Source organism: Coffea arabica, chromosome 6c (genome assembly GCF_036785885.1).
Source record: "Coffea arabica cultivar ET-39 chromosome 6c, Coffea Arabica ET-39 HiFi, whole genome shotgun sequence".
Classification (NCBI taxonomy): domain Eukaryota; kingdom Viridiplantae; phylum Streptophyta; class Magnoliopsida; order Gentianales; family Rubiaceae; genus Coffea; species Coffea arabica.
The window spans coordinates 57,663,184-57,676,784 of record NC_092320.1 but is presented as its reverse complement, the minus strand read 5'-3'; the positions used below and the strand labels follow the sequence as shown (position 1 = coordinate 57,676,784).

The 13,601-nt window shown below is 32.2% G+C and overlaps 1 protein-coding gene and 2 long non-coding RNA genes across 3 annotated transcripts; 2 read left to right on the top strand and 1 right to left on the bottom strand.

Moving 5' to 3' along the window:
• Positions 1-1,014: 1,014 nt before the first annotated feature.
• On the bottom strand, positions 1,015-2,219 carry LOC140008923 (uncharacterized). The gene is made up of 2 exons (XR_011816234.1): positions 1,957-2,219; positions 1,015-1,439 (listed from the first exon to the last, which is right to left on the bottom strand). It is a non-coding gene; the product is annotated as an uncharacterized lncRNA (long non-coding RNA).
• Positions 2,220-8,537: 6,318 nt separating this feature from the next.
• LOC140008132 (uncharacterized) lies at positions 8,538-9,045 on the top strand. Its single transcript, XR_011815533.1, has 2 exons — positions 8,538-8,730; positions 8,874-9,045. It is a non-coding gene; the product is annotated as an uncharacterized lncRNA (long non-coding RNA).
• Positions 9,046-9,053: 8 nt separating this feature from the next.
• LOC140008835 (uncharacterized) lies at positions 9,054-11,030 on the top strand. The gene is made up of 2 exons (XM_072053727.1): positions 9,054-10,364; positions 10,977-11,030. Exons 1-2 carry the CDS (start codon positions 9,054-9,056, stop codon positions 11,028-11,030), a joined length of 1,365 nt encoding a protein of 454 aa, XP_071909828.1.
• The last annotated feature ends 2,571 nt before the right edge of the window (positions 11,031-13,601 follow it).

The following is a 13,601-nucleotide window of genomic DNA, read 5'->3' as shown; positions in this document are numbered from 1 at the left end:
GGGCTTATGACTTTCTCTTTTTTTCGTTAGACTTGTTTTTTAGTATCACATCCAACTCTTTAGCAGATATTTTTTTTACGTTTATCAGAGTCCAATTTGCTACAAAACATATTTCGCCACAAAAGACCATAGAACTAGATGGCCAACAGCAAATACGTGCTGAAAAGTTCATTTGCTACTTATTTTCGATGACCAAACACTTAATTTGGTGGTGATTTGGGAACAAAAATTCTCTAATTAATTACCATTGTAATAGATGCTTTAAGTTCTTCCCCGCTTCAATAAAAGCTAAAGTTCATTAACGCAACATGGAGAGAAGAAGCAAGATTAATTAACTTACTGACACCATATGAATACAATTAATGTAGAAGAGATAAAAATAGAAGTGATTTAAGTGGTAGCATTTTTCAGGTTGGCTATGGCCTTTATCTAATGCTGTTCTAATCTTAGATGAATAAATGCATTTCGCATGTAATGAAAGTATCAAACACTTTTGATTCATGCAGATCAGCAACTTCACTTTTTCTCTTTTTGTGTTGAAACGAAGTATTTATAAATTGAGTACTGTAGAATAAAAGGAACCTTTTAGAGGTACCCTCCCCGCTTTATTGTTATCTAATATTTTCACTATTTTGCTATTCCGAAATAGAAGTAACTATTTTGCTATCCCAAAATAAAATAGAAGTCACTATTTTGAGATTCACACATAACATCAGTTTTGTTTCAATTTTGCAATTTCAAAAACTTAGATAAATTTATCTAATGCCACCCCATCAGAACTTAATGGACCAAGACAGGTATAGTTAAAATTTTCGTGCGGTTGTACGGATATTATACTTCTTAAATAATTTAATATACAATCATGTAATTTTGTTCAACGCGAAAAGTTTGTTCGTGTATATCAACTTGAAGCATAAGTGCAATCTAACAGTATAACCCCCCCCCCCCCCGGTATAAAATCACACCTATTCCAATTCCAAACATAATAATCACATGTATTCATAACAAGTTGAATTCCCAGAAAAATGACTTTCATACTTGGATAGAGGTAGTCCATTTATATTTAAATGAATACAAGACAGATGGTAACAAACACACATAGAAAGACTGATTAAGTTATCACTGAGCAGTGATGTTTCAATGATAACACATACAGGCATACATAATTTGCAACTGACATAGGAACAGCTACCATTGGCGGCACATATGCAATTCTAGTGAATTGCTGGCCTTTATTTCACATTACAAAGTACGGTGCAAATTGTAGCAAATAGTAGGCTTTCAACATTTGTAGCGACAGTAGCAAACAGTCCGCATACATGATCCGGAGTCAGCATGGTCTCGAGACTTGCAAACATTGTGGCACCCTTTATCGGCACATTTCCCTGACCAGAATTTGCTAGGCTTCTGGCAAGATTTAGCTTCAGCTATTGGCATCTCTGCATGAAACAAAGCAAGAGAAAGAGCAAATTATGTAGAGTTAGTCCAGAGTTTATGATATGTATGAGGGATCTAGCCTGTCCACCTAGCGGATAAGTGTTTGTTAGTATTATAGGTTATGGCTCCTCTATGTCATTGTTTTGTGTCAATCTTTGTTCCATTTTCTATTTTTGCACCACATGTATTGTTACTTGCAACACTATACATGTATATTTGAAGTAGATTTACATGTGACGAGAAATTAGAAAGTGGAAGAGAAATTCAAGAGCAGAAAACATTTATTGAAAAGCATACGTAATACAAATTAGTTCGTAAAATTTTGATTGTGAGTGTACATGCACATGATACGCATGTATAACTATTGTAATTCATTGCTAGTGACAACCATATCTGTTTATTATACTCGAAATTCTCTAACTAAGAGAGAGGTAGAGACAAATAATTAAAACTTTGGGAATGTGCAAATATATGCCATTCTGTGCATGTGTTCACCATTTAAGACTAGCTACAACTTACCATTTGGTACGAGGAGGAGGAAGCAGATGAGCAGGGCAAAGAAGGTTGCGCAGCTGAATTGAGATTTAGCCATCTCCGATATCTTATGTCAGCTTTATTTGAGAGAAAACAAGTAAATGATGATACCTATTTATAGCAAGAGACAGTGAAATTTTCCAAAACCTAATCGGTAGTTGTTTTGAAACTTCTTGTCGCTGAGTTGTTAGAGAAAGGGACAAATATCAAAGAATAAAGACAAAGTCTAAGTCATAATTAGCTTGCAAAAGGAGTTTGAACAAAGTATCAACACCGTTAAGATTTGAAATTTTTAAGTAGGAAAGATAATGACCATTAGCATAATGTCACAAAGTAAAGTATCAAATCATCTGGTTGCTGGATTGTCGGTTACATCATTTTCATATACAATCGATGGACGCAAAAACTCACCACGCATGCTACCTTCAAAATCTGTGCCTTGAGAAGAATAATGCTTAAATGAAAGCACATTTTGTACAAGAAAAAGTTTGGTATGATATCTGTTTCTTCCTCTTTTTCTTCTTTTTTTTTTTAATTTTTGGTACATCAATTTAGAATTTAGAAGCCACAAGGCAGAAAGGACGGCAGCAATGGATACTTGAACCCCATATCCCTCATGTTTTCGATGCACATTCTTGTGCTTTATTTTCTCACAACCAAGACTAGCTAGTAAAGGAAGATTGAATATAAGATATTACAATTTTTTTTTACCAATGATCCATTTAAGTTTTCTAGAGATTTAACCATGTCCATTATTTGAATTTTACAAAGCGCGTGGAATAAAAAAAATCAAGGATGATAAGAATTTAAAGCAGGACATATATAGTGAGCTTTTCAAGTATCTGATATACGTTGAAATTTGAATCATTCATATCCGTGGAAGATCAAACAAAAGGAAATGTACGAATAGAATAAGATGCTAGATAAGAAGTTCAGCAAACATCACTTATCCAAGGACATAATTAATAGCATTAAGACCGGTACAAAATTTGAATAGATCAAAAGACAGCTTAATTTCCTACCGTCTTAATAAGATATATTGATTTATTTGAGGATTACTATATACGTGAATACTGGAAATCTTCTAGCAAATGGGCTATACACTTTGCATAGATTACTGATCAAGTTGTATTGAGGTTGTTGATAGATCATTTTCTTCATCAATCCATACATGAACAAACCACGTCAGCTCACCTAAGATATTTAGTAACTTGAAAAAGGTGAATTGAGTATTAGAACAAAAGTTGGGTGTATGTGCTAAATAATCAATTGGTTTGTTTAATGACATAAATATTAATGCTGCAGCATGGGACAGAGTTGTCGAACATACAACTAAACTTGAAAATACAGTGGCGGATTCTTAGCATCAATTGGTCGAACTAAAGGACCACATGGGCTGAACCAATTTGGACCCTCGAGTCCTAAATAGAGACATTCAATCTCAATTGGTCACTTAAAGACGCCTAACAAAATAGTTATGATCTTTTTTTTTAGGCAAATACCCAGGACCTGTAACTGATGAAAGCACCTAAAAATTCTACTAATATGCCAAGACACATGCTTACAAGATTTCCACTTGAGTAAGTTTACTTCTATTTATGAATATCTTGAATGATTGATTTTGTTGTTAGCCTCAGATTGATCTTTTGGGAACAAGGATTTTTTTTTTTTTTTTGTAAAAAAGTTAATTTCATTAACAAAATTGTTCAGCATAATTTAATTTACATCACAGAAATTTGCACAAACAGTAGGCAAAAAAATGCAAGAAATATCAGATCTAAAATGAAAAATTATGATAGATCTGAAAAATACAATAAATTTGAAAATATTTTCTAATAAGATAAATCACTACAATAGCCGTCAAATCTACTAATCAACTACTCTAAGTTTGAATAATGATGATGAGATCTGTCGATATAGACTCAAGATCCAAAAGAATTCTAGATCTGATAACCAAATTTAAAATAAATTTAGATCTAATAACAAATAAGAAAAAGAACTACACAAAAATATCCCTAGGAATTTTTGGAGAAATAGAGAATCCCAATAAGATATCAATTGTGAGACTTTATTATAAAAATATGGTAAAAATAGAATACGGAAAAGACTGCCTTTTGAGAAGAGAATAAGAAGTAGAGAGAAGTTGGAGAAGAGAAGAGGTAGAGAGAAGAATTTTGGGAACAAGTTGATCCCTCTCTTTGTTTAAGATACTATAATATTTGATGATTTGAGTTGGAGGATAATTCATCTTTGCTATCAGATGGACTATGAAAAGGGGTAGGGGCAAAATATGTGCCAAGTTAATACTTGTGGGGAACTAAATTTGGACATCCTTCGCAGTTCGCAGCATAGTATCCTAAATCACTGTCAGCGACCTGTTAAGGATTAACTCAAATTTCTGTCTAATTTCGGCTCGGAATGGTAAACGTTTTTTCCATGTAATTACGTTAGCTCAATAGCTTTTCCTTCTTAAAACGCCTTGTGTTTGCAAAATATGCCATTACTTGTTACTAAATATTAAATTGTGGATTTACAAAAAGGTGAATAACTGTTTCTCGACAAAGATCGTGTGAGATCTGGTTGCTTATTTCATCAATTGCTTGAAGGCTCATCACTGACGAATCTTGTTTTGACTGATTGTTTGTGAGATTAGTCTACTCATTGCACTCAAAATCTTGCTTTATCATGTTAGTTTTTGCTGTTTCACACCGTCTTGCTGAAGACATTGGGCCAAGCAAAGGTTTATTTTTTTTTCATTTATTATGTGCTAGAACCCATAATTTACTTAGGTTGCACTAATCCCGATTTTTGCTCATCACCTACTGTGATTATATTTTAAAGTAGTCGTGTCTTCTAGTGATATGGGAAATTTCTTGCTGACTTCCTTGGCAATTAATAAAGGGGAGTTTCTAGAGAAGATAATTCTTTTTGTGCATTTTTTTTTAACCTGCAAAGAAAAGACCATAAGTAACTCATGGCTTTTGCTGTAAAGAAATTAAAAATTAAGTATTTATTATTTTCTTAATCCCAAAGAAAAAGGAAAAATGAACATAGTAATTTTAGATCATCTATTTAATCTATTAATTGTCTATATTATATGTTAAAAGGTACCTCAAGTACTAATCTTTTGTAACTTTAACCACTGGAATTGGCCTAATAGTTAGGAAAGGATTTTTGGAATCTTTCCTATTATGAGGTTCAAGATTCAAATATCATACCTGACAATTGGGGGTGAAAAAAGTTTGGAGAGGGATGGGAAAAAAAAATCTTATGTAACGTTGACATGTATTAGAGTTTTTGGGACTTTGAATTTTTTTAATTAGTTGATTCCGACTCTAAGAGTTTGGTTAGGTGATTATGGATTTTTGCTCTCCAATGTAAAAGAAAAGGAGAAAGGAATATATAATATAGGTCATATAACTGGTAATATTGAAAACCTAGTTTGGTAAATAATTGGAAATAGTCCTTAACCATGATATAATAACTTTTATTTGATCCCGTTTAGATTATCTTGAGGAGACAAAGTCGCAGTCGATATAATATTAGAGGTAGCCTGCCAACTACACCTAACCTGTAGGCTAATTGGTAATAAGTTTGGATAGTTGACTATTGGTAATAAAAAATATAATGTTTTTGATTTCCATCCATGCATGCATTGTACTAGCTCTGCATGGTAAAACTTTGCATCCATAGTAATGTTCACACCACACCAATGCGCAACACACATCAGGCTGATATAATAAGCGAGAGTCAAATTATCGAGTTGCATGGAACATTTATAACAAGAAAAAGACACTTTCTCCACTGGAGTTTCCCAGTGAGAGTTTCTCCTCCGCTAAGAATTTTTAGTGAGATTTTTGGTTTTACATTTCTCTGTCCAATATTTTGTGTCCAATTTTCTGTCCAATGTGAAACTACGTAGTTCCACTTATTATATCTGCTGATGTGGCAACTAAAAATAAGTGACTGTTTGGCTGCCTTATACTCTCTCCGTCCCACTTTGATAGTCCTGTTTTTTTTTTTTCACACAGTTTAAGAAAAAGAAGTTAACTTTGTTGGAAAAATAAATTTAGTTTGCTATTTTCCTAAAATACCCTCACATTAAATATGGTTCAACTTTATGGGAACTTGAATTGATGGTAACAAAAGAATCAACTCTCATTAAATGGGGTAGGTTTATAGTAACAACTACTTACATTGAATAAGGGTATTTTAGAAAAATTAAAATACAACTACATTATTCAATTGGAAAGTGAACTATAATTTGGGACAGATGAAAAAGGAATACAAGACTATTAAAGTAGGACGGAGGGAGTACTTCTTTTTATTTTTTCTTGTTTGGATTTCCTTTATTTACACAACTTTGTTACAATTCCCATCTTTTTTAAATATTCTTTTGTATTTGAAATCCTTGATACTTTGCTTTAAAAAATATGAGAATTGTAACAAAATTGTGTAAATAAAGGAAACCCAAAAAAAAAAGAAAGAAAAAGAAGTATAAGGCAGTCAAACAGCCACCTATTTTTAGTTGCCGTATCAGCAGATATAATAAGTGAAACTACGTAGTTTCACATTGGACAGGAAATTGGACATAAAATATTGGACAGAGGATCTGCTCTCCTCTTATTGATCTAAATTTTTTCAGATTTGGTTATCACATTAAAATTCCTTAAGTTAATCTCATCAGATCTCACATTCACATTTGGGTTTGAATCAATTTATTAACAGATTTAGGAGAAAGTAAACAATGCAATTGGAAGCATACATAGATGAACATAGGACTACAAGCATTTCATCTTTTAAATATTTTTTGAATTTCACAGTATAATATTCGCTTGACTCTTCAGATTTGTAGTATCTAGATTTGTTCTTCAATTCTATTGTATCTGTGTATAGTTGGTGTAATTTCTACTGTTAGTACAGATTTAATGAATGATGATATTTTATAAAATAAAAAAAAAGACACTTTCTCTAGTTTTGCTCTAAAAGCATGCCTCAAGCAATGACGGAGCCAAGGGGGGGCAGAGGGGGGCCATGGCCCCCCCTAAGTTTTGAAAATTTTAATTCATAATATGTAAATTTGTGTGTAAAATAAAATTGGCCCCCCTAAATTTTTACAATTTTAGTTTATATTATGAGAGTTTATATCATGACCCAATTCATAATTGTTAATGGGCTAAAACAAAAATAATTATTTTATTGGCCCATATACAACTATATATAACTTAGCCCAATGGATAAAAGATTTAAAAAAAAATTATTTTATCTTTAGTATTCTAAGAAAAGCTTACAAAGGAAGCTATTTGCCCACTTTTCTGATATGCGGATCAAAAAGGAAGTGTGGGTCAGAGGGTGACTTTTCATTTCTTTCTTTCTTTCACGGTGGCACTTGATTGTGGGTAGACAAAAGTAAAGTGAAAAGAGCAAGAAGATAGGAGAACTGGAGTCTGGAGAAGAATACAACAAAGATTCAAAGAAGATTCATCAAAATTCAAGGGTGATTCACACCATGATTGGTTTGGACCGTTTGGTCATTGGTGGCTTCCGTGGCTTGGTCACTTGGTGCTAGAAAGTAGAATCCAATAACTTGAAGTGAAGTGGCTGGCTCCATTCTCTGGTGCCTGTACTAAACCTTTTCCTTTTATAATTAATTTATTATGAAATTTAATCTTTTCCTCTTTCCAATTATCTTATGCTCCTGTAAAATACATTTCTAGTATCAAAATTGTGATATTATACTATATTGGTAGTATATTTTTCTCAAGAAAATTAATTTGACATGTATAAAGTATTTTATTGTTTAATAAGTGTGTATCATTTAAAATTGTGGTTCCATACTCTATTTGTGGTTCAAAGAAATACTAATATAATGCATATATAATATTAATTTGGCATACGTATAATTTATTATGATAATTTGCTAGAGTTGTATATAACTTATGAAGTGTGAATTAAATTCAGGTTTGAAATTTATTCTCCATGGTTAAGTCAACAACGATTGATGCATTTTTTAAAAGAAAAATTATTGGAGATCAAAAGCACAAGGAGAGTGATGCTACTCCATCATCTATTCTTAGTGAGAGTTTGGTTGTTGAACCTCCCAAAAAAATTCAAAGAGTTGAACTTGAAAAGATTGATATTGCTTCTTTGGAGCGTGATCCCGGAAAACGTCCACCTATATGGAGCTATCCTCTTAATCAACAAGATGAAATTCGTCGAGCTTATATCAATTGGGGGCCATATCAAGTTAAGCTTGAAAATTACCCTTCAAGTGGTTCAAAGAAACATGCTCGTCATTTTTGTAGCTCTTGGTTTGAATTGTTTCCATCTTGGCTTGAATATTCTCCATCAATTGATGCTACTTTTTGTCTTTCATACTATCTATTTAGTAAGCCGAATGGACGAGTTGAATTAAGTGCATTTGTTCTTGGTGGCTTTAAGAATTGGAAGAAGGTCAATAATGGAGATAATTGTGCTTTCTTACGACATGTGGGGAAAAATCCTAACTCATTTCACAGAATTGCTGTAAAAGCCTGCAATGATTTGATGAATGCTTCTAAACACATTGGAACTTTCATTGAGAAACAAAGTTTTGAGCAAGTTGAGATTAATCGATTAAGGCTTCAAGTTTCAATTGATGTAGTTCGATGGCTTGCATTTCAAGGTTGTGCCTTTCGAGGACGAGATGAGAGTGAAAAATCTCTTAATCGTGGAAACTTTCATCAACTTATTAAGTTGTTGGCTTCTTATAATGATAAGGTAAGAGTGATTTTCTTCCAGCTTTGCATTCTTTCTTGAATTTATATAATATGCATGCTTGAAAGAAATCTTTTTAATTCATAATATGCTTCCATTTAGTTATTATCTTTATAAAATTATAATTATGCTCTATTAATGGATAGGTTGCAAGTGTTGTTCAAGAAAATGCTCCATCCAATGCCTCCTATACATCTCCTGAAATTCAAAAGGAGATTCTTTATATATTTTCCAATAAGGTTAGAAAAGAAATTTGCCAAGAGATTGGAAATTCAAAATTTTGCATTATAGTTGATGAAGCTCGTGATGAGTCCAAAAGAGAGCAAATGGCTCTTGTTTTGAGATATGTAGATAAGGAAGGATGCATTCGTGAACGATTTTTTGGTGTTATTCATGTCCGTGATACTATGGCTTTAACTTTGAAGGAAGCTATTTTTTCTACTCTCTCTCAACATAATTTGGCCATTCATAACATCCGTGGACAAGGGTATGATGGAGCTAGTAATATGAGAGGTGAATGGAATGGCTTGCAAGCTTTAATTTGCCATGAATGTCCATATGCCTATTACATTCATTGTTTGGCCCATAGGCTTCAACTTGCTTTAGTTGCAGCTTCTAGAGAAGTAGCTTCTGTTCACCAATTCTTCTCCAATTTAGTTTTTATTATCAACATTGTTACTGCATCTAGCAAACGTAATGATGAATTAAAGGAGGCTCAAGCAATTGAAATTGCTACTAAAATTGCTAATGGTGAACTTGAAACTGGAAGGGGGCTTAATCAAATTGGCACTTTAAAACGAGCTGGAGATACTCGTTGGGGTTCTCATTTGGATTCTATTTCTAGTTTACTGAAAATGTTCAATGCTACTTGTGTGGTTTTAAGTAACATTGCAGCAGATGGAGGTTCATACTCTCAACGTGGAGATGCTAATTTTGCTTTGAATCAGTTGTTATCCTTTGGATTTGTTTTCACATTGCATCTTATGAAAGACATTATGGAAATCACTCATCATCTTTGTATGGCATTGCAACGTAAATCTCAAGATATTTTGAATGGAATGCATCTTGTCTCAAGCACAACAAAGCTACTGAAGAATTTTCGAGATTCGGGATGGAATGATTTCTTGGTGAAAGTTAAATTATTTTGTGAGCAACATCAAATTGATATCCCGGATATGAATGCTCAATATATTGCAAGACGTGGTAGATCTCGTGGTCATCATGATGAGATTAGTGTGGAGCATTATTATCGAGTGGATATATTTATTGCAACAATTGATTATCAATTGCAAGAGTTACATAGCAGGTTTAATGATCATACCGTGGAATTGCTTGTTTTGAGCACTGCTTTAGATCCTAGAAATGGATTTATGATGTTCAAGATTGATGATATTTGTAAACTTGCTGAGAAGTTCTATCCGAATGATTTTATGGAGCAAGAACTAGTACGTCTAAGAATAGAACTTCAACATTTTGAGCTTGACATTCCAAATCATCCTGAATTGCAAGAATTATCTGGTATTCATGAGTTATGTCAAGGCTTGGTGAAGAAAAGAAAATCAGTGATGTATCCTCTTATTGACAGATTGATTAGACTTGTTCTTACTCTTCCTGTATCAACTGCAACTACAGAGCAGGCATTTTCAATTATGAAAATAATCAAGACAAAGCTCCGAAACAAGATGGAAGATAATTTCTTGAATGATTGTTTAACTGTGTATATAGAAAAGGAAGTTGCTGAAAAATTTAGCAGTGATTCAATCATAGATGAATTTAGTTCTATGAAAGAACGTAGAGCTCAATTTACTTCTAAGAAAAGATGTTGAAATTTCAAAGTATGTTAATATAATTTTTATCTTTTTCAATTGAAAATAGTTACATTTATATTACATGGTTATATATATATCTATTGCATAGGTGACATATTGGAGAGCATTTTTTCATGATGTGCAATTTGGATGGTTTGTAATGTTATAAGATATTTAATCAAAGGTTTTTTTTTGTTAATTTTTGTTATGATTGTACCACATATTTATGAATAGATATATCTTTATAATTAAATTTAATATTTGATATTATTAGATGTCATATATTTAAATAGAAGAAAATTATTTTGAACATAATATATTAAAATAATTTTATTAGGAAAAAATTTTGGCCCCCCCCAACAAAAAAATCCTGGCTCCGTCACTGGCCTCAAGATACTATTAGAGTAAAACTGAAATATTGTAGCTGCATGTAAATATTAGGTCACGCCTCCTTGTGTAAATGCCATTCTTGGAAACAATTTCTCATCTTTTTAATTCAAAAGCACACGGGGTAATTAGGTGTTAATCTTCAGCTTCCATATTCAAATTTTAATTGCCTCTCTGCAAGACATAATATGCCACTGAAAAGTCATTCAGATAAAATTATTCTTCCCCAACGTTTCTTTGTCAAGTAATCTTCCTTGTAGCTTCAGCATGATTATAATAATATATCTTTGATAGTGCCATTTATTTACAAATCGTTCCTTATTGCTCGCATGATTGTTGAAAAATTCGGAGAAAATAACACAATAGTATGGCATGAGGAAATTTACAAGGAATGGCACAATTGTACGTATGCATATGTGAAAAACAAAAATATGAGAGGCCTTGGAGAAGGGATAGATTAGATGATACGGGAAAAGAGAATGTAAATAAGATATTTTGGATTCAAAAAAAAGTAAAAAATGTATACATAAAAAAACAAAAGGTTGAGAAATTTTGGTGCATTTCCTTTCTTTATTTCCTCCTTTGTAACTCGTAAGTGAAACCAAGTATGCTGTTCATTTTGAGATGGACTTCACTTCAGCCGTACCCTTTGTTATAATGTGCCAAAGGGCAAAAGCAACATTGAAACATTGGCATGCCAATTATTCTTACTTTCACATGTTTTCTAATCTGCATCAAAATATTGGATATTCATGTTCAAAATCAACCGCATATCCATACAAGTCGAAATTAACTTTTCTGTCGGTCGAATGAAATCATTGACTTTTAAACATCCTATTAAGTATATCAAAACTATATCTGGTACGAAGCATCTTTTGAAAGTTTCCTACAAAAATCTTGTTTATAATTGAACGGTAAAGACTTGTGATTATATTAGACTGATTGACGGATCTGAAATACATTGTTGATACTGTATGGAAAGCAGTTATGCATTGGCACAAGTGCCATCCTATCAATGGCGGAGTCACGACGGAAAGTTAGGAGGGACAACTGCCTATTGTTAGGCAACATAAGGGCTAGATCGAGAACCAACTATATTGGTGGTAGTTGGAATTGGTCAAGGCTCAAAACAACTATCTTGATGGTATGGACAACAACAAAATGCGAAAACGCCTAATTTCTTATATAATAGGTAATATATTGTATTATTAATTGATAGTTAGCATAATGCGACTAATCTTAAGAAATGTTTTCTTGAAAAGAAAAATTACAATTAGCATGTTCTCTTGTTTTATTAGTTAGTTGAATAACTAATATTTGTGTTTTACAAAATTATATGCATAATCAATGAGTATTAAATTGCAGTATAATTAATGCCCAAATAAGTCATACAATTACAAATCATCCAAGAGTGAGTTAATGAATCAACCAAATAAACAAGTAATAGTACAACTTAATTCAAATTTAGCAAAGAAAGAAATATTCTAAGAAATCTTTTGTAATGTATGAATCATTGCTTGTCCTCAAGCAATTCACACATAATCAACTACAACGATTCAAGAGGTGAAACAATATTTGCACTTTTTCAAATTTAATTCCTCATGACTTGGCAAACACTTATTATACAATTATTCAAATTACTCTAAATACTTATAATATCAAGTAAACGAAAGATAATTATACCCTAATTTTAACAAGTTAAACTTAATCTTTCATCCTAACCTAATTTTACAAATAAGCAAATCACATTATAGCTTTCCTCCTCCTATAATCATCTTTTTCTCAAAATTTTACAACTAAGAGGGACTTATTCATACTTGATTTTTACTCAAATAGTGAAAATGTCTTTTGATACGAAAATCGACATTTTGAGGTGAAGATCCCTTGTTACTCAACATTTCACTTACTCAAATTGTTATGCATACTCTTAATTCAAACACCTTTTTACATAAATGTCGACATTTGTAGATGCCAACCCCCGGTTACTCGGTACAAAAATCATTGGAGTAGACCAAAAACTCTTATTCTCCCTTTCTTTCTTTCTTTTTCTTTTTTTTCAAAAGTAAAAGACAATAAATAGATATTCCCTCTTAACAATTACACAAGAATAATCAAAGGAAGAGTATAGCATTTATTGACTATATCAATCACTTAATTGCAAAATTAAGAAAAGAGGAGAAATCTCATTAAACATGCAAAATTATAGGCATAAGTTTCCTCACTTTACCGGATATACTTTCTAAAATGCAAAAATTCTCATTGCATAATAACCATTTCCAAGTCAAATGAGGACTAAATCTTTAAAAATACATATAAAGTTCCAACAAGTGGAAGAATTAGAGTACTTAAAGTTGGAACTTTTTAAGTAAAAGTGCAAAATTTTGAAGAATTTTTGGGCCATAATGAAATATTGGAAAAATTTTAGAAAAATTTTGACAGAGTTTTCCCTTATAATTGGACGAAACTCCCTGCCAACAAACCCAATTTCAAGAAAATTATCCACATGGCAAGTAATTCAAACACAATTTCAACATTTCTAAACCATTTATGTGAGGCCCCAGTCCGTTCGTAAGTCGATATTAGGGTTTTATGGCTAGGAAGGAAACCTTAATTCGATTAATTTTGAAAAATCCTAGGTTACGTGTTATTATTATAAGGCTCAAGCTATAATTTATATTC